The 27,494-nt window shown below is 38.5% G+C and overlaps 1 protein-coding gene across 1 annotated transcript in view; it reads left to right on the plus strand.

The window, feature by feature from the left end:
- The first annotated feature begins 673 nt into the window (after nucleotides 1-673).
- Nucleotides 674-27,494, plus strand: part of LOC150085923 (glucose dehydrogenase [FAD, quinone]-like) — an 88,149-nt gene continuing 61,328 nt past the window's right edge. The window contains exons 1-3 of the mRNA XM_090374742.1: nucleotides 674-698; nucleotides 4,565-4,767; nucleotides 12,782-12,971. Coding sequence (XP_090230868.1) covers nucleotides 4,756-4,767; nucleotides 12,782-12,971 — 202 coding nt within the window. The 5' untranslated portion in view covers nucleotides 674-698; nucleotides 4,565-4,755. The remainder of the gene's footprint in view (nucleotides 699-4,564; nucleotides 4,768-12,781; nucleotides 12,972-27,494) is intronic.

Raw genomic sequence — 27,494 nt, forward strand, 5'->3', positions numbered from 1 at the left:
GTTTCTCTTAAACTATCCATTCACACAGTTATGAAACTATACGACTACATAGAGCGCAATGGTAACAGTAGTCCTTCAAGAAGGAAGCTTTGTGTCGAGCGAAGAGAAATCAACGGAAAAATAGGTTACCTCCAGTTTTATATTGAGTCTGACTGATTAGTACATGTAAAAGGAAGAGAAAAAAAAAACTGTTCGAAAAAATAAAATGAGAGTGAGAGAGCGAACAGCGAGAATGGACAAAGAGTGGGTAGAAAGAGAGAGAGGACAGCAAGTTTCGATTTTGAAACACTTCCTTAGTGTTATAATTCAAAACGGAGGGTTAAAACACGGAAATACAATGCGGATGCTGAGTAGTTAAGTTGATATGTGTGTCGTGACCAGGTCTAAGCCCGTGAGCCAGTTTACCACACCTGCTTTGATTGAGGACACTACAAAACACGGTAGTGATGCTTTTTCTCACACCGAAACACGTGAATCTGTTCTGCGATACGTGTGGATTTTCATTTTTGTTAATTAAGCTATTGCATTCAATCACCAGACTCAACCAAAGAGAACAAGTGTGACCTTGAACATGTTCGATCTGTTGACGGCAATTGCCACTATTGCCCCTTCTTTAATCCTCATATATACTCGAATATCTACTGTCATCACTCCCGAAACCAGACAGACCTGGGATAACGAATACGATTACATTATAGGTAAGACTGAACTTTTGTTGTTTTTTTACGCAGCCTCTATATTCGCTTAACTTGTGTTTTGGTTCAACTACCAAAGATTTTTTTATTGATTAATTTTTCGGTATGTTATATCGTGTGTGTACACTTAACACTATTTATATATAGTTATACAAATATGATTTTAACTAAGTTTAAAGCATATTTAAATTATCATTTGAATTATAAGATGAAAATCTTATAATTAAAAAAATTAAAAATTCAAAGATGTACTGTTATTTCAGTGATATAATGAGGCGATGAAAATAATAAAATTTTGCGAAAAATAAAGAAGTTTCAATTTTCTTAAGTAAATTTAAAAGAAGTTAAAAATTTCTATTTTTAAGGCATTACTGGGCAAGGTAAAGCATAGTCTTAATTTGTACAGAGCAAAACGTTTGCTACCAAACGCATCCATCTCAAAATGTGGAGGCACTGCATGAGATACCTTGGTATTGCACTACGCAGTTTAAATAAATAAATTTAAAAAAAATGCTTAAATAGAGAGTATAATGCTATTTATTTAAAATGTATGCCATTCCCCAAACCATGGTTTAAATTTTGGGATAAAAAGCGTCTCAAAATAGGCCTCTGATAGAGAAGAGAAATAGAAAATAGTTTGCAGACAGGAAAAAGCCAGACCCTGCAAGCAAGGGCAAATTGAGAATTTAAAAGATGGGAATATACATTACATAGGATGATTAATACATATATTCTTCTCTAAATATTTTCTGTATTTATTTATTTTTTTTATTAATAATATTAATAGTCATAGTACCTATATAGTTGATCACTTTATCAGAACCACGGGAATTCGAGCTATTTGCAACGATATAAGTGCAAAATATGTAATCGAAGAGGTTACGTATTTGTGCAAAGGTGAAATAAAGCATTACAAATTCTGTGATCCCAATAGAATCCAAATCATTTCACGGCAATAGGGAACGGACAGGGTCTCATCTACTATAGCATCTGCACTGTTGTCAGATGCTATAGCAGAGAGGATACTCTATATTCTATAACAACGTTTCCCATAATAAAAATCTTCATTTCGTTTTTCCAATTTAAATTTTGAATATCTGAAGCGTACAACACTTTTTGTATGAGTATAATTTAACATTATTTTTTTCCTATTTTGACAGATCACGTACTGGATATGACATTTCGCTCAATGTTTGTATGTTTAAACTGTTTTATGTAGAACACAGTTATTAATTTGGAATGGATTTTGATAATACTTTATACGTGTTTTCCTGATAGAAATTGTGCCCTGATGATATTTTATGTTTTATTTTGATTTTAAAAATAAAATATATTTGAGCATTAATTGTATAACTTTTATTTCAAAAATCAAATAGCCACAGAGAATATAAGTGTTCCGTAAATACATTACAGGATAAAGAGTGTTCCGTTTTTTGCACTAAAACATTTTTGCACTAAAAATGTTTGGCAAACACTGCTCTATAATATTGATTTTATTGTGAAAATAGTTGGTTAAATCTCCAGCTTGAGCTGGAGATTTAACCAACAGTCCCAGAAATTTCTACTAGCCGCAACACCAGTGTTATCAGTACTGTTACCCTTTGTGCTCTTAAGTTCACTACTAAATGGTCCATCACCGCAACAACCATGAAAACTAATATTTTGTTTTAAATCAAAAATTATTGAGGAAGTGTGTTTAGGTATCTAAAGAAACAAGTGTTCTGAAAATATTAGGAATCTATTACCATAATCTTAACTCTCGCCCGTGGCAAATTCAAGGATCGGATAGAATGATGGACTGGACTGGAGTGGAAGGGGGCGGGAGTAGAGTACAAGGCTGGATTTATGGAGAATCCACTTTAATTAAATAAAACATATATATTCGTCGATTTAATAAAACATTAAATATACTCGTTCATAATTTTTAATACATTAAATAAGAGTGAAATGAAAATAATGTTAATCTGTGCTACCTTAAGAAAATTATCTTATTATAATATTAATTATACGATATTCACTTATATCAGTCCTCGATAAGAGGACAAACGTATAGCCACATCGCTTCATTCATATAGAGAGGTCTGGGTTGTAACCCATCATTGAAGGAATTTCTAAATGTCCCTCTTCAATCGACGTAGATCTCACGCGGAAGGAGTAGGATTTGCCCAATAGCGAAACCACCATGGCGCTAAGTTCACAATGAGTTGGAATTTTGTTATCAAAACTCGATTGTGTGATATTACAAGGATTACCTAAACACATGGTACTGTAAATATATTTTAACACAGAAAATAAATTCCCAAAGACTGGCATGCAGCGGCGCTGCCAGAGTCGAGTTAGTGAGTCGTCGGTTTCGACCTGATGTGACAGCGCTTTAATATAAGGCCCGAAGTAAATAAACGCAAATCATCTTCAATCATTCTAAAAATAAGACAAAATTGTTGTTAAAAAAATTAAGTTTATTTGTAGTACAGTATTATTCTTTGGCACGATATACTGCTTAAAGAGATGTGCTTCTAAATGAATACTGTACAAGCCAAAACCAAAAATAGTGGTGTCTAATGTTTAGACATCACTATTGAGATACTAAAAGAATTAGAAACATATTTTACAGTAAATGGATTTTACAGCAAATCAGTTTTTTTTTTTTTTTTGGTTTGAAGTTACAAAATTAACCGTACAGTTAGAAATTTCAGCAGTATTTGAATCTGTTGAAAAGATAACAAACCCACTTAAAATCAGAATTTTAGTTTATGAAGAGGAGATTAAATCTATTCAGAAAACACGTCAAATTCCGTCAAACGCCTCTATGATTGGGTGCATGCGCACGCCTCTATTGCGATTGAAAACACTATGGCATCCGGATATATGAAGTGACTCGAGCCTCAACCATTGATGGTAGTGACATGATTGGTGAATGATCTCGGTATCAGGTCGGGAATTGAGGTCGTACTGCATGGACCAATAGTGCTCTGCAACTGCAGATTGCTCGGAGTCAGCAGACCGGATGGCCCTTTCATGCTCTGAGATGCGGTCCTGGAGTTTCCTGGCAGTTTTCCCCCACATAGCAGCTGTCGCAATCATGGCAGGTGATGCGGTATATCGAGCCACTTCGTAAAAAAGAAAGGGATGTGTGTTTTCACCCTCGAGACAAGAGATCGTAATTTTCTACCGGGAAGTTGCAAGCAGGGTGAAAGGGAGTTGAGATACTGTAATAGCTGGGCTTCTAAACCTCGGGGGATAATTGCGAAGACATCGTCTTCGCAATTATCCCCAGGCAGCCTTTATAAAAAACTGACAGACCTATTTAGCATACCAGAAAATTTTTAAAAGAGTACATCTTTAATGCAATTACTGCAAAATATTTATCAGGAAGTGGAATACACGACATTACAGCTTAGAAATGGGGGGGGGGGAGAAAGCTTATCTTAGTTTTATTCGCTGATTTTTTTCAAAAAATCATCACTGGTGATGCAACAGAATGACGACACGTCTATATGTCATCGCGCGCAAAGAGGCATGGGAGACAAAATCTTAGTAGATTACTAAATCTACTGCTGATCAAAAAGTTTTCAGTATTTTACAGGCAGCCAGGTAAACAAATGCGTTTCATAAAGGTAATAACAGTAATAACTGGGGGAGGGGGAAATTAATTCCATCTAGAAAACTACTGGCTTGTAGCCGCGAAGGGTGTTGCAAATGGCGATGTGTCTACAATAAAGAGTTCTAAAATGTACTTGAGCAATTTTGTTTAAGATTATCTACAAAACTATATAATGTATTTTTTTCAAAGTAATCAATAAATCTGTTTAACTTCGTGACGGCGAGGATTTTACAACTATAAACTGAATATATTATTTTTATTTCAGTGGGAGCAGGATCAGCAGGAGCGGTAGTAGCTAACAGGCTCTCGGAAAATCCCTCAGTTAAAGTACTCCTTTTGGAAGCGGGAGGAGCCGAACATGCAATCACCGACATTCCCGTAGCAGCCGGCAGCTTACAGTTTACTGAGGTTGACTGGGCATATAAGACTGAACCCCAAGAAAAAGCCTGTTTTGGAATGATTGAAAAAGTAAGTAACGTTTCTACTGCAGGTCCATATATAGTATTACTACTTACATCATGAAAAGGTCTTTAGTCCCTGCAAAACCTCTGAGCAGGTTTTTCGGAGTTTCATTACTGACTGCTGAGAAGTTTCAACAGGGTAACCAGGAACTCTGTTGAATCAGGGTTATTTGTTATCCTTCATCTCTTGAGAGATGAAGGCAGCCATACGCTCCACATAAATCCTCCATGAAAACAGCTCATAATCAAAAATATTCTTATTCTTGCACAAAAATACGCTCAAAGAGGCCACAACAACTTTTCACTTAATCATTACTTTCAATAGAGATAAAGTACCTCCCCACAACACATGCAAACAGTCAAACTGAGAACTACAGACTCGATAACCTTCAATGCCATGGAATGTTTCCGTCCAATATCAAGAGCAAAGAAAAGCTGCACAGTGAATAGGATGTCCCATTCTCGAAGACTTAAGGAAATACAGCTCAAGAGCAGCCTGAAACTCCTGAATAGTTTATAGGGATACGATGACTTCAGCAAGTGCCTTCAACATTGCTGCACTGTAAGCTCTGCTCAGAATTGGCGCACACTGGAAGTCCTCTACTAGCGTGCCCTATCATTAATATCTGGATACCCCTTAGTTGACAGCCGGTCACATCCTACCTAAACACAACGCGTCAGAGAACTATAAATATGCTCATACGCCTTCTTGGAGACAGTAGTACGACTGTGAGTACTATTGTCTAAATAGATCCCTAAGTATATTTCAATGACACTGAAGATCTCTAGGTTGACGATTGGTGATGCTACCTGCAAACGAAGCGGACGGGCACTGAATTGTCACGAAATTACCCGAAAAACAGCGGAAAGGCTGACGGAACGCGACAGGACAGCTGCAAAGGCTCGTCCGCTAAGAAAGTAAGTCGACGTTGTCACAGCACATACAGGCTCTTGATGAGACTGTTGGGATACATGTCAGCCAGATACGGATTAAGGTCGGTTGAGGCAACGGGCAAAGAAGAAAATATTGGGCCCCTTAAAAAAAGAGAGAGACAGGGATATTAAAAATACATATATGATCGGGCGCATAAGTTCTGGGATCGCAAGTGGCTCGAGAGTTTGCGGATCTGTTCCACAGTGAACATTAATAGAGATAGAGGAACGCGGATCCATCCCTTCTTTGAGGCTACTATCCTCAGAAGGGATGAACGGTTCCATATAACCCACTCCCGAGCCACTTCCGGTTCCATAACACAAGATAACGGAACATGTGATGAGTACAGTGAACCTGCAGGTATTTAAAGATGCACCGCAGAACAAAGAAAATACCGCTGAAGAAGAAGGCCTTCGAAAGCTATGGTTTTATCGCTTTTAATTTAGTATATTTTAATGTATTTTATGGTTTTATTGTTCTTAACCCGGTATATTTTAATGTATATTTTAGTTGTAAAGTTAAATATAATTTATTGTAAATACAGGCAAATATAATTTATTATAAATACAAGTTATCGGGATTCCAGTTTTCGTTTTCGTTGTGTTTTATTTCTACATAAGGTTGGTGGAAAACATTTAAAACTACAATATTAAAAATACATGTTTTCCAAGGTCGACCTGGTGACTAATCCTACCTCACCTGGGGATTCTTTTCTTGGTGATCGATGTAAGGAGTGCACCGATCTTAAATTACAATTTGGTGCAATGATGGAACAATTTGAGTCCCTGAAAAGCCGCGCGGGGCCTATGCAGTGTAGTATGTGTATAGTATGTGTATGCAGCGTAGTAATGAAATAATGAAAATCAGGTTTTATCGCCGATTGTAAACTTGTACGTAATTAAAATTGCACATATGAAACCAAACTTAGTGTTATTAGAAAAAAGTGTAAGGTTGGGGTTTTGGGGACCCTTCAGACCCTCTAGTTGTAAGGTGTTGGTGTCCAACGGCTTCTGGAATTTCTCCCATCTCCGCGGGTGTGCGTTGTATCGGGACAGACATTCGAAGGTGTGTTGGGTCATGTGCAGAAAATGTTGTTCGCTGATAACTTGTTCTGGGACTCGCCGTCCAGAACAAGTTATCAGCGAACCACATCATGGGGAGGGGAGACTGGAGGGTAGGAAACAGAAGGAAGAGGCTGACAGGGAAGATGGGCCCTGCAGACAATGCTGCTTGGCCCCTACGTAGGTGTCACGTATTAGATGACGAGGTACTTGGCCGCTACGTAGGCGTCATTTTCCAACTTCCAACAACCGGTTGTTGAAAGTTGGAAAATGAAATTGATTCTGCTGGGTTTCTAAGTTTTATAAAAATTCTTGGAAATATATTATTTCCAAGAATTTTTGGAAATAATATATAAGAAAGTGGACTAGTCAGTTTCGGCAAGCCGGATTGCTCTGTCGTGTTTCGTGAGGCGATCCTGGAGACGCCTTGATGTTTCTCCTATGTAGCAACTGTTACAGTCTCTACAGGTGATGCGATATACCACATTGCTGCGTAAGACATCCCATTCTAGAGACAATCGTTTTATTGCTGGATGATCAGTGGTGTAGAAAGCAGCGCACGTCCGTGCAACAACAATGACGCATGATTAATGTGCCTCACTCAGCTCGTTGTATTTTTGTATTTAATTTGTCAGTTGACAAAGAGACACGCGTCTCGAAAGCTACTGATTTTGTTAGTATATATTTGTATTAAACTGGATTATAACTAACTTACGTATATTATAAACTATGGACCCCAGTACTCCAGGCCCATTCGTTACTATTGCTGTTTACCCAGGAAACAAATTGTAACAAAAAATTTTAAACGTTTGCTTTTTACAAAGAGTTAATTACTTGACCTTAATCCACTTCTCTTAGTTAATGACTAACAGAAGCGGATTAAGGTCAGCTGAGGCCCCGGCCGCAGAAGAAAATACTGGGACCCTTAAAAAAAAGAAAGAGAGAGAGGGAAAATAAAAATACATGTTAACCATTTTTTTAAATAAATAAAAAATATTATGTACTATTAATGTTTTATTTCCAATAAAAATGTATTATATTCGCGTATTATATACATATAATACATAAAAATGTATTATATACATATATTATACATATATTTTTATGTACAATATATGTATTATATTATATTCGCGTCTTTTTCTAATTTGTCTTTTTTCAGCCCCTGATAGATGTCGTTTCATTTTTCTAGCTACCATTGGTAGCCTATCAATGAAAAGAAAAATATAAAAATTTAATAGTCTGATGATTAGAATACTACAGAAGAGATTTTTCGTTAATAGTGCAATAAATTAATGATTAATTAAAATTCAAAGATTATTCATAAACAGGAATTAATTTTATCTTAATATAATTTCAACAATATACACGTATTTCGTAAGTCTGCACTGCAGGAGAACCTTTGTAAGTACAAAGGAACAAATACGATTCTATTCCTCTGATGAGCGGTAGCGCAGCCGCACGGGGCCTATGCAGCGTAGCATGTGTATAGTATGCAGCGTAGTGAAATTCATTATTTCATTAATGAAATAATGAAAATAAGCGAATATAAACATACTATCAGGTTTTACCGCCGATTGTAAATTTGTACGTAATTAAAATTGCACATATGAAACCAAACTTGGTGTCATTAGAAAAAAGTGTAAAGTTGTGGTTTTTAGGGGCCCTTCAGAAGTCGGGGCCCAGGGCGTGCGCCCGGTGCGCCCGCCGTTAAATCCGCCTCTGATGTCACAGCAGTACAATATGCAGGATACTACAACATAGTATGGGTTATTTCAGCCGTCCACTAATAATCCGGACTAATGCCAGACGCTGTTTAGCTTGGTGTAAGTCCCGACCTTCTTGGACCGTAGACTATTGGAAAGCTGCTTCGGATTGTTTGTTTGTTTGTTTGTTTGTTGTACGGTTTTAGGTACCTCAGCGACTTAGATCATATTGCGCCGCGTATTTTGTCCATAAATTACGTGTGTTCTATGGTTGATTTTCTATTTTCTGGACGAAAAACTATGCTGCACTCACCTGAGACCGACAACCTCTGACACTTCGTGAAAAGGCCTATAAAAATTTCTCACATCATCGATGAGATTCGAACTAAGGTCTTTTCTACCCGGTGTGGGGAGGGCAGCGATTCTACCTACTGTGCTACCCACGAGTGACTTTGGAATGACGAATCACGGTACCTAGTCTACCAGTCCAACAGTCGTTCCTGAGTTTGGCGAATTTCCGGAGAAAGCTACCTGCCAGACTGTATCGTCTCCACAATAAAGTTTGATGGAGGCAGTATGATGATCCGAGACTGTTTTTTATGGTTTGGCCTGGAACCATTGATTGTTTTGGACAAAACTATAAATGCCGAGGTCTATCTAGATGTGTAGACAAGATGTGTAGGGAAGGCCCATACCTGTATCAGCAGTACAACACTCCACGTCATACTACTGGCGTTGTGATGAACTGGTTTGAATTCATAATTATCGAAAAGTTGGACTGGACAGCTCAGAGAACTTCTGGGATGAATTGGAGGGTTGGGTACGACTGCCCAAAAAACAGAACTCAAATTGGTCGCCGCTTTGAAGGCCGAAAATATCGGAGGGTATTTACCAAAAACTGGCGGAGAGCAGAGGAGGCGTTTTCTTTTTTTCGCACTGCAGGACATCTGCTCTGTATGTAAACATCCGATCTCAATGTGCGGTTAGCTCGAATATTCCGTTTGGAGTGCCGTTATTTCGACAATATGCTGTACTGTACTTTAAATAAATGATCTTATTGCTTAGTAATGAGTTTCACGTTCAATAATTTCGCTCTCTTACCTTACGTCAATATCCATTGCTTTTGTTCTTCAGACAAAGTACTGTCACTCATTATTATCCGAAAAAAAAAAAAAAAAAAGGTAAAGTGCAGCCATTATCAACCCACTGCAGGATGGAAGCCTCCTCAACAATTCATGCTGTGGGAAATGGACCATAATCTGCCACGCTGGTCCAGTGCGGGTTGGCAGATCGACCGTATTCAGCAGTCAGGGGCTTGACCCCAGTCTACTCAAAGAGCGTGTGCTACTGCACTCCCGCTCCTGGTACTGGCCCAATACCTGGCTTCTGCGGGCAGTAATCAATCTTGCATTGCAAGACCCTCATAAGACAAATAAGAAACCAATATTTACGTGTTGAGTTCCACGTTGCTTCACATTAAGAGATTGAAAGAAATATCAATAGTTGTCCCTTCCATAATTTGGTGTATTATGGCGTTAACTGCCGATGAGCCATAAAAAAATATATAATAAAATAAAATAACCAACCAACCAACCAACAGTTGTCCCTTCCCATCATTCTCCCCTCTTTCATTCTGCACGAGTATCCCCAAACACATCTAGTGAGCCGATGATTACTGGAAGAAACGTCCCATCTAAATTTTCAAAGTATACGAAAAGATAGCTTAAGTTTTTTAATTTCTTTCGCATCTCAGTGTCAGAGTTTGATGAATTGTTAGTGTCAATCGAAGGTTGATACGAAAAGCTGTTTTTCCTACTGAAAAATTAGCATGAATTTTAAGGTAAGTCTAATTAAATAATCACATAAAGAAATGTTATTTAACTTTATAAACAACATTTTGATTTAACTTAAAATAAAAAAAATATTACTTAGACATAATGTGCTAGGTTGTTACATATTTTGTAATTTATTGTTATGTATATAATCAATAGTTATAATTGTACAGAACAGTAAATAAGGGTAATGTAGAATGTGAATACAGTAAAATCCTATTACAACGAATATCGTTTCACTACAACGAAAATAATTCCAGCTCTCGAATGATTTCCGTTATTATTATTATTATAACGGTCCTCTGGTTCAGCATAAAATACATTACAATTACTAATCTTATTCAACTGTAGTGCATCTATGTGGGTGCAATTTTGAACGACATTCATTACGAACTTTCGGTACAACGAAATGATTCGTGCACCTCCAAGGAGTTCGCAGTAATGGAATTTTACTGTATTATATTCGTATTACAATATTAGATATAATTAATATTTCATACCGTAAATATTCTTATAAATGTGATTCTAATAAACGATGACAATAACTGGTTCAGGTATTTGGGAAGTGGTTGTTCGTTTCTGGATTTATATTCTTCTTAAAAAATCGGTACCGCAACGGTATAGTAAGAGAAGTGTGAGCTGGGAAGAACCCGTCATATTCATGCCAATTGCCAAGAAAAATTGTGGAACGATGTATAGAGTCCGAAAAGTGCGATAATTTTTTTTCACTGTTTAGCAGTAGTAGATGGAAGGCATATAAAAATAATAAAACCAACAGGAACTAAAAGTCTGCATTATAATTACAAAAAAAGTTTTTTTTTTAAATTGTGCTTTTTGGCAGTTGCATATTCAAAATACGGATTTATTTATTTTGACGCAAGATTGTATGGAAAACACTATATTCAAAAATTCAACATTTGCCGTTTGTGGGTTTGCCAGCTTGCGATCGGCAAGGGATACCTGTAGTTAAAAAAAAAAGGGGGGGGCTTTAAACATTTCCTGTGCCTCCCTTGCAACTACTAATCCTCCCCTGCACAAGTAATGTTCAAATACCCATTCTAAGACATCACTGAACTCCTGTGGACAGCGTTGCAAGGATATGGACGCAATTAGTCACATAGAACAATAATAGTGAGGTAGCAAACGTACCGAAATGATCAGCAATGGCCAAATATCCACAACGTACCGAATCGGCAACGCGCCATTTCTTTTTTCTTTGGAAGGGGGGAAAAAATTCATGTTATACTCCGGGCTATCATACATTAGATGTGCTACTGTGTCCTCGTGGAGTCTGCGCGTTATCGTCACAGTCCTCCTCACATGGGGTGGAAAAGGCCTGGGTTCGAATTCCGTCGATGATGAGAGGAATTTATGGGTTTTTTTTTCATTCCGTGACAGTTAGTCGGTTTCAGGCAGAGATAGTAAGGTATTTTTCCCCTGAACACGGAGTTTTTCGTCTAGCAAAGCAGGCAAATCGACTACAGAACACATGCAATAACTTTCCAGGTGACCCTAATAAATAGTTTTTTTTTTTTTTTTAACCTCGTAGAACCTGTTTGATAACACGGCCACTGCTCTGTTTCCGTCATCTCAGCTCAAAGTGAGTGATGACTGACCTTCCCCCTTTTACTTGGAGATTGTCATACATTGTAAATATCGGTAGATACAGAATAGGAACGAGTATTACGATTCGAAATGCCTCTCTCTCTCCCACCTCCCTTATCCATAAACGCAGTGAAATGTTAAATTCATTTAAAAATAAAAAATTCTGTTTATACTTTGGCATGACCATTAACTAGATCATAGATTGGTTAGTTGTTTGTTTGTTGTAGGGTTTTAGGTGCATCAGCAACTTAGACCATATTGTGCCTTATAATATGTACGTAAATTGGTAATGTTCTCTGGTAAACTTTCCTGTTGCCGGGGGGGCAAAAACCTTGCTACTCCTGAGATCGAAAAACTCGGCCATGTTGTGAAAAGAACCCATAAAATTCCATGTGTCATTGACGAGATTCGAACTCAGGTCTTTTCCAGCCGGTGTGGGGAGGACAGTGATTATACCAACTATACTACTCGCGAGTATGTATCACTAGGTCACAGGAGTTTACAATTAATCATTTAGACAATGAATACAGTCGTTAACCATATTTCGCAGTCAAGTGGGCTTGAACTACGGTCCATTCAAACGCGTGTGCTTCTGTACTCTCACACTTGATCTCTCCGATAGGCAGGCCATAGTCGAGTTAAGAAATTTTATACATGTATCATGCAGGGTAATGAAAAATTTTGAATTTTAACTTGTGTAAAAGTGGGTGGGTATGATAATCGGTAAAACACACTATATGTAAAAACAGACAAAGTTTCAAGGAACCACACATCGATCCTCAAGGAGCCGCTTGGGCCACTCCAGATCTAGTTAACGACACAACATAATGGACAAATTCGTCACATTCAGTTGCTTTATTTTATTTCCTTTTATTTTAACCAGCGTAGTCAGTGGCCACGAGGAAAGGTGCTTGGAGGCTCAAGTACAATAAATTACATGGTTTACATCCGTGGAAATCCAAGAGATTATGACGAATGGCACCGTAACGGAGCATTTGGATGGAGCTGGAACGATGTGTTTCCATATTTTTTGAAATCAGAAGATAACCGAGACCCAGAGATGCTAGCTAATGGTAAGTTTTCAATCAAATTCTCGCAGGTATTAGCATAACTAACATTTTTGGCACCGACCAAATATCAGCAATGTGCTTTCGTTTTTTGTCAATTGTTTAATTAAATTATTTAATAAATAAACTAATTAAAAATAAATTAAATGTAATTATTAAATACTTGAATGAAATAATTAAATTATAAAATAAAATAATTAGTAAATCATTATCCAAAGGTCTGTAGCATTCATATAAAAGCTGCAGGCGCTTATAATAACTAATTTAAATGCTGTCGAAGCCCTTTATAGCGACCCTCTTTTTAACGTCCCAACACGTTATAACGTCCTATATGGTTGGTCCTGGCCAATTTCTCATTAATCTAATGCTATTTTACATTCCGCATAGCGAATGTAAAATAGAAGTAAACGAATTGAGAACAAAAGGATTTCCCTATAAATTTCACCATAAATTTCCAGCTCTTAATCTGAATTTTTACTTTTTGGTTGCAATATTCGTGTTTAAAAATTACAAACGCTTCAAATGTATTGAAGTAATTGCAGCCCGACCGCGCGAAATCGTTTAAGATTTCCCACGTTCTTTTCTTCAGTGTAGTAACGAAATGAACATCGGCTAGAAGTTCATTTCATTAGTTAGAGTGTATTCAAGGATTTTCAGACTTGGATTGGTATGGCTCCAAGAAAGTGAATAAAATTAGGATTTTGCAAGCTGTAGATAATGGTGTGCATTCTACGACTGACATCGCCAAACAGTTCGGCATTCCTAAGAGTACTCTGTTCACTATTCTGAAAGATCGGAAAAAGATTGAAAGTTTAGAGAAATCTGCTGCACCGTGTAGGATTCGAACAAAAAAAAAGAAGTATCAGAATCTTGAAAAGGTACTTTTGGAATGCCTAAGTCTGAATCGTTGAGCATCGAATTGAAGAATTTAAATATTCAGATGGATGTTTTTTTCCAGAAATTTAAGACTCGTCATGGCCTGTCTTTCAAAAAAAGTGTGGTGAAAGTGCAGCCGTGGACATTGCAGCTACAAAGGAATGGAAGGAAAATCGTTTAAAAAATGTTTTGCTCACATACGACCACAATGACATATTCAATGCTGATGAAACCGGACTTTGTCGCGTGCCTACCACCAAATATGAGGCGCACTATAGCCTTAGATGCTGATGCGCCATAAAAATCCTAATAACCAACCAACCACCAAATATGATGACAGCTCTTCAGGCACTCGATCAAGGCGTAATCCAGAGTTTAAAGAAAAACTACCGAAGAATGCTCTTAAGCAAAATTGTGCTGTTTCTTGAAAGCAAAATTCAAAGTGAAATCGATATCCTGCAGGCAACGCATTTATGTGTTTCAGCATGGGATGAAGCTGATGAAAAAGTGATCGCCAACTGCTTCAAACATGCCGGATTTACTACCTTGAATGATGCAATGTGTGAAGTTTCGCATGCTTCTTCCTCTATTAACTGCGAAGAACAGTCCAATGATAGGGAAGAAATATTGAGCATGTGCATCATCACCTAAACTTACAGGAAATGTTAAGCTTTAAAGATTATGGAGAAGTGGATGCGGACATTGAACGTTTCAGGATATGCACGAATGAAGAGGAACTCATTGCAGACGTAATAGAATCTTCTGAAGTTTTGTAGTGATGAAGATGAGGAATCGACTGTGGTTGAACAAGAGGTTTCATTGAAAGATGCTCATCAAAGATTAGAACTTGTATGACGATTATTTCAAGTGCAATCTAACTGTGAATGTGAAATAACTGCGAACGCGAACCTTCGTAATTCTCTTTTAAAAGATGCTGTACCATCGAAACAGCATGTTTTGACAGATTATTTTAAATATTGGTTAGGTCTTGATAGGTATGTATCCTACGTAATGAAATTTACAATTTAATTTAAACTTGCTGCACTCTGCACAAGCAATTCAAAATTTACAATCACAATTTTCTTGTTTAATACTTTAGTACATATAGTTTAATCTTATATAAATAAGATTAAACTATATTGCATTAGTATAATTACATTAAATGGTCGAGCTTTTACTTTTGTTTCTGATTTTATGAACGATGGATATAACGTTCTTCCGATATAACGATCGTTTCCTCAATCCTGGGGGTCGTTATATAGAGTTTTGACTGTAATAAAATTGTAGTCATATTTTAAAAATTAGTTATAGATTTAAGTTATTCTGAGTTATCTCTTTAACTGTATTCGGAGCCTGTAATGCATATTACCCGGGCCAAATTTCCATATTCTAGTTATATGCTATCATCAGTTGTATACTTTGGATAAAAAGATATAGTCATGAGCTCAAAATCGTATACACGAAAACTTCGAAATTTGATTAATATAAATCGAGAAATATACGATATTTCCAAACTCATATTAACATCATACTCATACATCATTGAATATTTCTGATGAAGACTAATTGGACATTTCAAAGTCAAAGAAAGAAAGAAATGGTACATCATACAAACAAAACAAAATTAAAACAGGAAAGGGCACTCACAAGGGCAGAATTCAATTTGAAACGAACAGAAATTTAAATTAAAGAATAGCACATGTGGTATTATCACCAGATGATACTACGAACCAAAAACTTTTATATCACCTGAATGTTAGGTGCAAAACGGAAGAAGAGAAACGAGAAAGGACCAATTCAATTAAGAGTAACACAAGCTGAACGCCCAACCTTAGAAATATGCAAAACCAGCAAAAACAAAGAGCGTCGGTTGGAAAGTGTAGCTCACCGAAAAAAAAAAAGAGTCAAATCTCAGAGAATGTAAATAAATATGAGGAAAATATTGATGCACACACCGACACGAAAGAAACATATACAGCCAAGGCACAGACAAAGCATACTTATGCCGAAATATTAAAAAGGGATATGGAAAATGGCGGCGACAAGGAGGAAGCGGATAACACAGACAAAATTGAAAGAATTCACTCTAGCAGAAAAAAAAACCGGAATCCGAACTCTCAGCTACTAATCGGGGCTTCAAAAAACAAAAAGCTTAAAGTTATTCCAAAGCTCAAGGCTATATTTGTTTCAAGGTTGGCCCCGGACACAACTGAAAGAGAATTACAAGAATACGTCAACAGCTTTTGTAAGTCAAATGTTCAGGTAACTAAACTGAAAGCAAGGTTTCCACAGGAGTACTCATCCTTTAAAATTTCATATAGTGAGGACAATGAAGCAAGAATTCTGGACACTAATAACTGGACCGAAGGAACACTGATATTGCCTTTCCACAAGAATGTAAGTACAAGGACAAAATCAACAAACACATCCTCACCTACGAATATTGAAAACGGAAATAAATAGCAACTACAGACAATCAAGAAAATACAGGAAAATAGGATTCCAGTTCGGCAAAATAAGAATAATTTACAAGATGATTTGCTATGTTACTATCAAAACGTGCAATGTCTAAACAATACCAACTATAAAGACACTTATTCCCTGATATTACAAGAAGACTACGACATCTACTTTTTAGTGGAAACATGGCTCACTCAGGATGTTAAGGACAGTGAATTGGTCCCACCGGGCTTTGTTGTTATTCGTAGGGATAGACTGGATAAAAGAGGTGGCGGGCTCATGATCGTCTGCCAAAAAGAGATTCCTGTCTCAAAAATCAAAGTCTTGGCTAACATTGAAGGAATTTTTCTCCAGCTGGGTAGTGGCTCTTATAACTGCTATGTTATGCTTGTCTATCTTCCACCACCTATAGATAACACTCTTATGACGAAATTTGAGAAAATATCGACCAAATTCTTGATCAACATCTGGGAATAGACCATTTAATTGTTTTAGGGGACTTTAATATGCCACATGCCTACAATGGATGTAATGCCAATCCAACTAATGTCTGTACACTTAAGGGTAGATTTCAAAAAATTTTCATCTCTCTAAATCTGAATCAGATCTGTGAATTACCAACTAGAAATGAAAACTACTTGGATTTAGTCTTCACTAACTTTCCTTTGGTGGTCATTAAGCCAACTAATCTTTTCAAATCAGATTACACTCCCGTGGCCTTTTCCATTAAGAAAAGATCAGTTAAAGATACGGATTTAGAACAAAAACAGAAGACAAATTTCAATAAAGTGAAATGGCCTGATATGAATTATGCATTTAAAAACTGTAATTGGGAATTACTATTAAAAATCAATGATCCCCAAGAAGCACTGGACTGCTTTTACCGAATCATTAATGAAGTAACTTACAATCTTGTTCCATGCTATAGTGTTCCTGATACAAATTACCCACACCGGTTCTCTAAGGAACTAAAATCCCTACTGGCAAAAAAAAAATGAAAAATGCATAGTAGATTTAAGACAAATAAAGAAATATGCCTTTACAATAAATATTCCTCCTTAAGGAGGGTTAAAACGAAATTAAAACAGGACTACAACAAATACCTGTGCTTTGTCGAAAGAAGAGTTTTCGAGGCAAAAGATATGAAGCCTATATTCAGCTATTTCGAAGCAAAAAATCAAAATGCGGCTGTAAACACGCTAGATATTCCCAGTGATTTGTCATCTTTGTCTGAGGCAGACTACCTTGCTAGTAACTTTGAAGAAATTTACAAAACAGATACAGCAGATGACGGGATGGAAGGGAACGAAAATTTTCCTCTCAACTACATTGATACCCTAACAGTATTTGAAATAAACCAAGCAGAATTATTGAGCACAATCCATAGTATGAAAAAGGACCTGACACGAGACCTGGACGGTATCCCTACTGTCTTATGGAAAAAATGTGGAACTACACTTATAAAGCCATTACTTCACTTAATAAAATTGATATTTGAGAGTGGAATCTATCCAGCTCAAATGAAAGAGGCCTTTGTTACCCCTCTTTACAAAAAAGAGACCCATCCTCACCCAACAATTACAGACAGTTTGTCAATTGAATACACTCTCAAAGATAATTGAATCCATTGTAATGAAGCAGCTATTTAACTTTATGAAACTTAATTTGTCAGATTACTCTCATGGATTTATCAAGGGTCGTTCCACCTGCACAGATATGATCTCGTTTGTTTCGAACATATCCCAGGCGCTTGACGAAGGAAAACAAGTCGACTCCATCTTCCTTGATTTAAGCAAAGCCTTCGACAAGGTAGTCCATCAGAGACTAATCAACAAACTGCATCACTATGGTCTCAGAGCACAAGCACCAAACTGGATTGAAAACTACTTGGAAGGTAGAGAAATGTCCGTGACATTTAAAGGTAAAAACCTCATATCCTTTCAGTCCTGAAATTGGTGTCCCACAGGGTTCATCCTTAGGCCCGCTATTATTTCTTATCTACATCAATGACCTGCCAAGCACCCTTGGAGACTACCAAATCAAAATCAACGTATTTGCAGACGACATAAAAATCTATAAAGCAATTCGCAGTACCAATGACTGCATCATCCTAAACGAAGCTCTTCAACGAGTTATTCAGTGGCTGAAGGAGAACAAAATGGCAGTCAATGAAAACAAGTGTGAGCTGATGAGCTTTGCTAATGCACACAAGAAAAACAAACTTAATTTTTCTTATTGTATCAACAATAAGGCAATCAAAAAAGTTAGTACAGCCAAAAATTTAGGTATCTTTATTAAAGAATCATTTTCCTTTGATGCCCATGTCTCTTAACATTGTGAAGGCAGCTAGCAAAAAACTAGGTTTCCTGAAAAGGATTAACCGAGACTTCAATCAGTTGGCACTTTTCATCTTTCTTTACAAAATCTATGTTAGGCCAGCCCTAGAATTTGTCTCACAGGTCTGGTCCCCACATGTTGCTTATCAAAAATTAGAAATTGAAAATATTCAAAAAAGAGCAATCCAATACGTTTGCTTTAAAAGTGGCCTTGAATACAATGAGAAATCCTACCAAGAGTGGTGTGTATTCTTTGGACTCGAAACGCTGGAAAAAAGAAGAGATAAGGCCGACTTACTCCTTCTTAACCAGCTGTTAAATGGTACCCTGAATTGCCCTCATCTCGTCTCACAAATAAATTTCAACGCTCCGACAAGAGCGTTAAGAAACCATCCACTGCTGAAACCATCCTATGCGAGAACAAATTATGGATACAACAACTTCTACAACAGGACTGCAAGATCAATGAACAAAACAAATATGGAGATATTTGACACCCCCGGACACTTCAAGAGGCAACTGAAATTGCTAACCTCATCCGGTACCTGACTTAAAATGGACTTTTCTTGCAAGTTCAAAGACTCTGATTGTGTAATGTGTGTGAAGAAATACCAGTGCTCTGCCTTACTCCTACCTGTTCACTTAAATAGGACGGATGAGTCCTACTTTTACTTAGTTTTATTTTATCTGTACATTTACTTTTTTCTTTGTATTACTCCAAGCTTCTGCTTTGAAGCTGTGTAATAATGCCTTGTAGCTGCACCCTCTGGCACGTTTGTTTGCTGTTTTGTAGCTGTTAACAATAATAATAATAATAATAATAATAATAATGTATTGCTGAAATTATAGCAGGTTTATAGCATTTTTTCTCCAATGAACTCCTCTTGTCTGTATGTAGGAATCAAAATAAACATGACTGAAAATTAAAAATTCTTTTCTTTTTCCCATGTCTGCATTCAGCTGTAGGACGTCCTTGAATAGCCTTTAGTTATAAAAATTTGCCACGATAGCTGTAGTAGCGCTATCGTGGAGAAATTCTGTAGTTCGCTTGCCGGTGAGTGTAGACTTCTCAATTTTCAATTAAAAAAAAAAAAAAAAAGAATTCAAGACTCCACTCTAGAAACGAAGATCAGCAGAAACTGCTATAAGGAAGATCTCTCTGCATTCGGATAGTCATCTAAAAAGCTCCTTCATTACCTTCCTTCCAACACTCGAGGAAATCGATCAGTGTCGAAGTTCTTAGTTTCATCTTCTCCATCAGTTAACTCCTCTGAAGCCGCAAATTCATTGAATTGAAGTAGGTATTCAGTGCCGAGGGTTTAAACGTGTACGACTAACAAATTCAACATCAAAAGGTTAGAGAGAGAGATACTCAAACAATTATTTACAAAATGAGGTAACTATACAAATGAAAACAAATAACAATACATAGGAAAGGACTCCTCGCAAGAGTTAGGTCTGATTGAGCTGGCTTAACATCGAGATAAGAGCACCAGCTCAATCAGACAGAAGCAGATGCAAGATACAGATGAGTCGTTGCTGATTAGTCCTGCTATTCATAATTTTTTCCCGGTATCTCCAGTCAAAGGTGAATTTGTTCAGGTCGGCGTCAAGAGCCTGAGTCTGCTTGAGCATCTGCTGAGGGAGGAGCCTCTCCGAGAGCTGGAGTCGTGCTGAACGCGGGTAGAGCTCGGGATTGGCTCTTAGGGCAGCAGGGGGAATCCTCCAGCTACAGGTATCCCAGAATGGTGTTGCAATTATGCCTGTTATCACCTTGACTGTTGCGAGGAGGCATTGGTCGTCGATTAAGGTGGGAAGCCGTGGAGTCCCGAGAGAGAGTCCGCAAGCTGCGTGGTGCGAAGCAGAGATGGAAGGTTGTGCTTCCTGTTGGCTCACTTTAGAAGACAGAGTTCTGCTGCAAAGACTGGTTTCTTTACTGACCGTGCCGCTGAGGCCCAAATTTCAGCAGCATAGAGTAAAGGTGGAAAAATAACTGCTCTTATGTACCTCACGGTTGTCTTTTTATCGGTGATATGTAGGAGATGCTGTTTTGCTGTCCACCGGAATCTTGAAGCATGTATGAGGAGAATGTCTAAGTGGACATTAAATCGAAGTTTGGAGTCGAACACAAAGCCTAGATCTCGATGGCTGGACACAATTGGGATGAGGGTGTTGCTGACTGAAGGCTGGAGAGATGAAGGATTTTGCTTCAGTGAATACACCATGAAATCGGACTTAGCAGGATTGATCTTGGGCTCTAACTGGCAGAGGCAAGATGCAATTGCGTTAAGAGTATTGTTAATTTCCACTTTTACCAGATCTAGGTCTTGAATGGGGATGATGGGCGTGAGTATCTTGATATCATCCGCATAGCTCAGTAGACACCGAGTATGTGCAACCAGTGGGGAGATGATAGATGAAAAGTAAAGGTCCGAAAGGATTCCTCCTTGTGGAACTCCTGCAGTGACGGATCCTGTAAGGGTGCGATCTCCTGTATGAAGCTTTACAACTCAGTCATGCAGAAGATAGGAGAGAAAGCATAGTATGTTCCATGTGATCTGGAAGCGGCATTCCAGGAAAGTGAGAAGTTTGTTTACTTGGACGGCATCAAATGCGGCCTCAACGTCTAAGTAAGTAATAGCTAGTTACTGTCTTTTCTCAAATGCTGACAAGATAGTAGTGAGTAATGAATTTACGCTGGATTGCCTGGAAAGATCTGCTTAGTGAGGATGGGGAGTAAGGCCTTCGCCAGAAGCTTCAGCAGACTGGAGTTGGAGATGGGTTGGTAGCGTTTAGGTTGCGATGACGACTTAACTTTAGCCAAAAGGTTTGATGAAATAGTTTTTCCACTACTGTGGGTAAATCTGGTTTGAAAGTAATTGGTTGAAGATAATTAAAAGTGGCCGAATAATGTACGGACTTGGCATTTAAGCATGAATTGGGGAACTCCATCCACCGGTGGTTGACGAGGTTGGTAGAGAACTGATGGCTACGATCAGCTGTTGTGTGATCTGAACGTTATTCAACACTTCGTGCTGGGTGGACTCTGTTGATAGGAGCAGGATTATGGTTAAATCTTGTGAAGAAATCGAGCCACAAGTTTCAGAGGAAAGTTCAGATTCACTTTCTTATATGGAATTTTCCCTTTAGCTAGATCACGGTTAGCGTACACTGAAAGGACAGAATTCATGGGTTACCTGGTTCATGGGCAACGCGACGCTGTCACCCCTCTCGCTAGTGGACGAACCTACCGCTAGGCAGGTATATAGGTACACTGCACCACTGATTCAAGCAGACTGTATTTCGATGTCAGTTTTGATAAACATCGTGAATTAACAGACTTTGAAACACGGATGATATTGGGTGCCTGACGCATGGGTCACTACCGCGGACGTGGTACAGAAATTGCACTATTCCTGTTTGCCAGTATGAAGAGTGTATCGGGAATACGCCATTTCCGGAATAACATCTCATCATGGACAGCGCTGTGGGTGGAGAAAGGTGGTGGATGAACGCGGCCGTCGACGTCTGTCTCGCATTGTTTCAGCCAACCGGAGAGCGACAGTGGCACAAATCACCGCCGACTTCAACAAAGGAAGTGCCAGAAACGTCTCCACCAAAACCATCGATCATTAGCAGCAGTAGGTTATGGGAGCGGCCGACCCACCAGGGTCCATCCTTGCAGACCACCTGCATTCCTTCATGGTCATCATGCACCCAGAGGGCAATGGACTCTGCCTGCAGGACAATGCGCCTCCTCACGGAGCCGTGGTCACTAGAACATAGTTTGAAGAGCATTCCACAGTTTTTTTACCACCATGTAATGGCCTCCCCGTTCACGGACATGAACTCTGGAGCATCTTTAGGATGCTGTGGAAAGGTCCGTTCAAGCTTTGGTTCGTCCACCCAGGAATTATCGACAGCGGTGCAACAAGTATGGATGGAAATACCTGTGGAACGCTTTCGTGAATTAGTGGACTCAATGCCTCGCCATGTAACATGCCCTTATCCGGGCGAAAGGTGGGCCTACCCGTTACTAGGTAGGTATCCCAGTGTATATCACCAGTGGATCGATACTGACCAAATTCATATTCGCCATTATTGATCAGATGGAAGGTTTCAAGATAGTTTACGAGTTGGTGGTTAATAAAGATTCCCCATTACTTTAGAAAGACTAGAAAGAAGTGCAATGGGCAATAGCTGGATGGGAAGGATTTGTAATCGGTTTTTTTTTTTGGAACTGGCTAGTATCAACAAATTTCCGAGAAGAAACAAAAAACACCAGTGGAATAAGAAAGAGTAAAGAAGAGGACACAGAAAAGAAGTAAGTCCAGGAATACAAGTGAAAAAATACCATCAAGATTGTTCAAAATTCTTCTAACATCCTTTTGACGGAAGACCACAGGAGGCATTGAGTGGAATGTATTGAGAATGGAAGGAAGTAGTTTATCAAAATCGTCAATACAAGAGTTAGAAGAAAAGTAGGACGGTAGTAGATCGGTTTTATCTTTAGCTGAGGTGGCAATAGAACCTTCACGTTTTAACATAGGTGAGAATACAGATGGGCAAAAGCTAAGGCCAATAGCTTTGGCAAGAGACCAGAATCCTCTAGTACCATTTGAACATGTTTTCTACTCTTAGCCTGTGCAAACATCTAATTTACAGTGATTAATAACTGCTTTTCAATTGTTGTGAGCACCTGGAGATTTGGATGCAAACCAATTGCAATATGAAACATTCTTATCTTGAACAGCCTTAGCACATTTATTGAAAACCAAGGTTTAGGTAAAGGACAATATTTTAAGTTGGAGTGTGGAATAATTTAATCCCTACAAGAATAATTTCACTGACACGATCTGAGCAAAAGTTGATATCAAAATATTTAAAACAGTAATTCAACCAAGGAAAAGAGAATGGAAATCTTGCAGATCATCCCATTTTGCATTCTTGTAATGCCAAACAAACTAAGGCTCATAATGGGAATGAGAGAAAGGCCCCATTAAAGAAGACACCGTCACCAAGTTGTGATCTCAGGTGCCTAGAGGACCAGTCACTTCGATCATGTACTGTAAAGGGTTGTTTGTGAGAAAAAAAATCAAGGCTGTAGGATGTGGTTATGTTTGTCTGTTATTCTGGAATGGCAATGAACAATCTGGGCGAGGTCATTAACAATTTCAAAAGTCTCAGCATCTCGAACAGCTGGGTCCGTGTGATTAGAAAATCGAAGCCAGCTGGAGTTGTGAACATTAAAATCACCAAATTACCTCACTGTAAGGAAAGTTGAACTGGAGAAAATCGAGCTTCAAAGATTTCCAAGTGATTAGTGCAATTGGCAAATCGACAGAGGTAGCAGAAGAATTTGACCGAATGGGGTAAGGAGATTTTAAGCCACAGAAGACGTCGAAAAGAGGAGATTCCACATTACTGTGTCTGATAGGGAATATATGAGAGCGGACATGTGCACAATTACAGTAAACTAGCTAATCCGGAGTAAGTGGGGGGGGGGGGGGGTCACCCGGATTAGTAAAGCAAAAGATAGCCCTGAAAGACAAAATAACTTAGAACACAAATAAATGGAAAATTTAATGATATTTAATAATAAAAAAAATAATAAAATAATATATATATATATATATATATATATATATATATCACTGTAGATCCTTTATTAAAAACTATAAAAAGACAATACATTTATCCATCGATAGACGGATAAATGTATTGTCTTTTTATACATTTATCAGGTGGCGTCGCAGGCCAACACCACTTGATCGTTGCTGTGAATACCACTTATACAGCTTCTTCCAGCAACACTTCTTTTGGCTTTTTTAATGTCTGACTATTTGATGCACTGCTTTTATCACTCTCCACATCGATTTAAAGGAAATGTCTTTATAGATTCTTTTGTTTTGTAATATCTGACACGGCCTGTTAGCCAATACCAAATTCTTCAGCAATTTTTTCCAGGAACATCATTTTCAAGTTGTTCTTTCACTTTGAGTTTGTTAATGATGGTTAAAGTAAAGTGTTTTCTTTTTATTTCACATTTTAATTCTTTAGAACCCATAATTATATAAAATATGTTAACTTATGTACATATAAAGAAGTACGCAACTGAAGCGATATAAGCAATAACATCCGTCCGACTCAGAGTCAACAACGATACTGAACAACATGCAAGACAACGTAATATATATTACGTCTCTTCATCCCGCAGTCAATCAGCACGCGGTGAGAGTTACTCATCTACCTTCCTAAATCCCGTGTGTCTTTCAAAGTATTCAACTGTGAACAGAATTTTTCATATTTGGATCCTGATTAATTCTAACCGGATTAGCGAGAGTTTACTGTACCGCCTTTGAAGTAAAAGGAATCGTACAAGCAAATAAAAAGGACAATGAGTTGTAATAGGGTTTTAGGAGCATCAGTGACTAAGGCTATATTGTTCCGTGTATATTATCTGAAAATTGAGTTTTCAGTTTGTTCTGTGGTCGATTTTCTGTTCGTTGGACAAAAAACCCCAGGTTCCGGGAGAAAAAGGACAACTGATATGAGCAGTGTTTTAATAAATCGACAGACAGTTGGGATTCTGTCAGAAAAAGTAAATGGGCTTGGCAGACTAAGTGGAAATGGACATCATTGAGATTGGAAGTGAGACTACATATATTTGTAAAATGAACGAGGGAAGTGATTTCGAGCATTAGATCTTTTCGCAGATAAGTTTGTTCTATTAGTTTAACTATTCATGATACATTCAGTAGCTAAGAAAGGTAGGGGAGACATTTTGTATGAAGTAATGAAATTTTTGTAATGTGTGTGTGGCGTACACAGAGCAAGAATAATCCCAGCTCCTTGATACAACGTGGCTTCGACAATGCCCCACATGCTCACTACTCTGACTTCCTCCAGTCTAGCAGAGTAGAGGCAGCGAGATTATGCACCAGTTGATGTGGATGCCCTCTAGAGAGTTACCAATAGGTTCAGCCCAGTGGAATATGTAGCGGCCAGCCTGCGAACACCGTTTTAGAGCTGTACCTTCGAAATGTAAGGAATACTGGATCTCTCCACGATGTCCATCAATGGAGGCAGTTCAGGCGGGGCTACTGTTTTTGCTGGCCAGGGGAGTGGCCGCTACCCACCAAGGATACACGACTGACCCGGCGGGCAACCTAAAACACGAAAAAAATAGGCTACAGACCCACCTCCTAGTTCTTTGGCAGAGAAGACGGACAGAGACTACAAAAGGCGAAGTAACAAAAAGATTTCTACCAGACCTCCGGAAAATATACCCAAAGCAGCCACCGTGGTACTTCCCAGGGTACCATATGACAATACTATTGACCGGACACGGACCCTACAAGGAGAAGCTGTTTGGCTTCCGGCTCGTTGAGGACCCCAACTGCATATGTGGGGAAAGTGAAAGCTGGAGCCACATAGTCTATGATTGTCAACACGATGAAGACCTCAGAGGGCGACTAATAACAAGGTTAAGATACTTCCCAAAAGGACTGGAGCACCACTTCCTGGACACTGAGGATGAATATAGGGCACTCTCCCAGTATGCGCAAGACCTATTCACCAGGAGAAAAACACTAATAGCTATCTACAGCAACGTACACAGAGATTGACAAAAATTGGCGCCAAATGTGACAAAAAACTGAAACCTCGCAGAGGACCAGTACTTGTACAAGAAGAGTGCTGATCACACGGAAGAGGAAAGCAAGGACGGGGGAATGCAGCACAGACAGTAGAGAACAGACAAAACGCAGCACAGTTGGAAACAGCTTGATGGCGATCTGAAGAGGACACCCTAGCCCTCTTCACCTATTATTCCCACTTCCTTGGGGGGAGGGGACATTTTTGTTCCTTCTCCTCCACCCCCAAACTTCTACTCTGGTGGGGCATGGGCATGCCCACTGAAAACTGGGGCTATCTACTCTATTGGCCCCATATTTCTGTCTTTTCCCCCCCAATCTTCGGTCTCCCTCCCCTGTCTACCTTCATCATAGCGAAAGCCCCACACGTCAAAAACTTAATATGATAAAATTACCTTACGCCCAAAACTCGGCCTAGCAAACCAAAGCAACATTACCCCTACAACAGCGCAGATTTTTTATTTATTTATTTTTTCTTTCTTTATTTATTTTATTTTTATATATATATTTTTATATTTTATTATTATTTTTTTTTATTTATTTTATTTATTTTATTATTATTTTTTTCTTTTATTTATTACTTTTAATTTTTTTTATTTATTTATTTTTTTTTTCTTAAGGTCCTAGCGGCCGAAATCCCAGGAAATTAAGCGGCAGGACCTGCCAGAGTGAATCTACAGCTACTGGGTTCCTGGTCTGCCTCCACGGGGCGTAAGTGGGACAACGTTGGGCCTCAATAGGGGTCCAACGGCTAAATGACCAGATGAACAACGGTACAGAACACAACACATGAACAATTCCCACACACTTTTAAATCTCTGGCATTTCCCAGTGAACTGGTTCACCACAATGAAAGCAACGCGGAGATGGGGGAAACCCCTGGTGCCGTAAGACAACAACACACACTTACACTTACAACACATCAATCATACTGTATGATGGAAGAGATGGGGGATTGCCGAAGACTAAACATGGGTTTCACCACTTCAAGCTTCCAATAAACAGAGTGACGGTATTGCACCGGTTGATGAGAGTCATTTACCTCCTGGTATTGCATGGTAACAGAGAGGCGGCATTACACTGTGTGGTGTCGACGCCACACTTCGACCCCTGCTTGCGTTTTTGGTCACCTCTAGTATACTAGGTAACGCATTTCGGGACTTACACTTGTTAATAACGGGTTACCCAGGGTTAATAACGCT

This window comes from Mastigoproctus giganteus, chromosome 5 (genome assembly GCF_048544385.1).
Source record: "Mastigoproctus giganteus isolate SK-2022 chromosome 5, ASM4854438v1, whole genome shotgun sequence".
NCBI classification, from domain to species: Eukaryota; Metazoa; Arthropoda; class Arachnida; order Uropygi; family Thelyphonidae; genus Mastigoproctus; species Mastigoproctus giganteus.